The sequence below is a fragment of the Merops nubicus genome, unplaced genomic scaffold, assembly GCF_000691845.1.
Source record: "Merops nubicus isolate BGI_N331 unplaced genomic scaffold, ASM69184v1 scaffold30475, whole genome shotgun sequence".
Classification (NCBI taxonomy): domain Eukaryota; kingdom Metazoa; phylum Chordata; class Aves; order Coraciiformes; family Meropidae; genus Merops; species Merops nubicus.
The window spans coordinates 1-258 of record NW_008608091.1 but is presented as its reverse complement, the minus strand read 5'-3'; the positions used below and the strand labels follow the sequence as shown (position 1 = coordinate 258).

At 61.6% G+C, this 258-nt stretch overlaps 1 protein-coding gene across 1 annotated transcript in view; it reads right to left on the bottom strand.

Moving 5' to 3' along the window:
* LOC103772827 (5-hydroxytryptamine receptor 1A-like) overlaps window positions 1-255 on the bottom strand; it is a gene marked incomplete at both ends in the record, with an annotated part of 477 nt that extends 222 nt beyond the window's left edge. The window contains one exon of the mRNA XM_008940169.1: window positions 1-255. This exon is cut by the window's left edge and continues 222 nt beyond it. Coding sequence (XP_008938417.1) covers window positions 1-255 — 255 coding nt within the window.
* Between the last annotated feature and the right edge of the window lie 3 nt (window positions 256-258).

Sequence of the window (258 nt, the reverse complement as noted above, 5' to 3'; positions counted from 1 at the left end):
CACCAGCATGAGAAGAAGCGGGATGTAGAAGGCGCCGAAGGTGGAGTAGATGGTGTACCCGTGGTCCTTGCTGATGGTGCAGGCGTCGGGATCCGAGCGGTCCTCGGGCGTCCTCCAGCCCAGCATGGGGGGGATGGATATCAAGAAGCCGATCAGCCAGGTCAGGCTGATGAGCACGGCAGCCCGCCGGGGAGTCCGCTTGTTAACATAGTCGATGGGATCCGTGATGGCCCAGTACCTGTCCAAAGCGATGGCGCA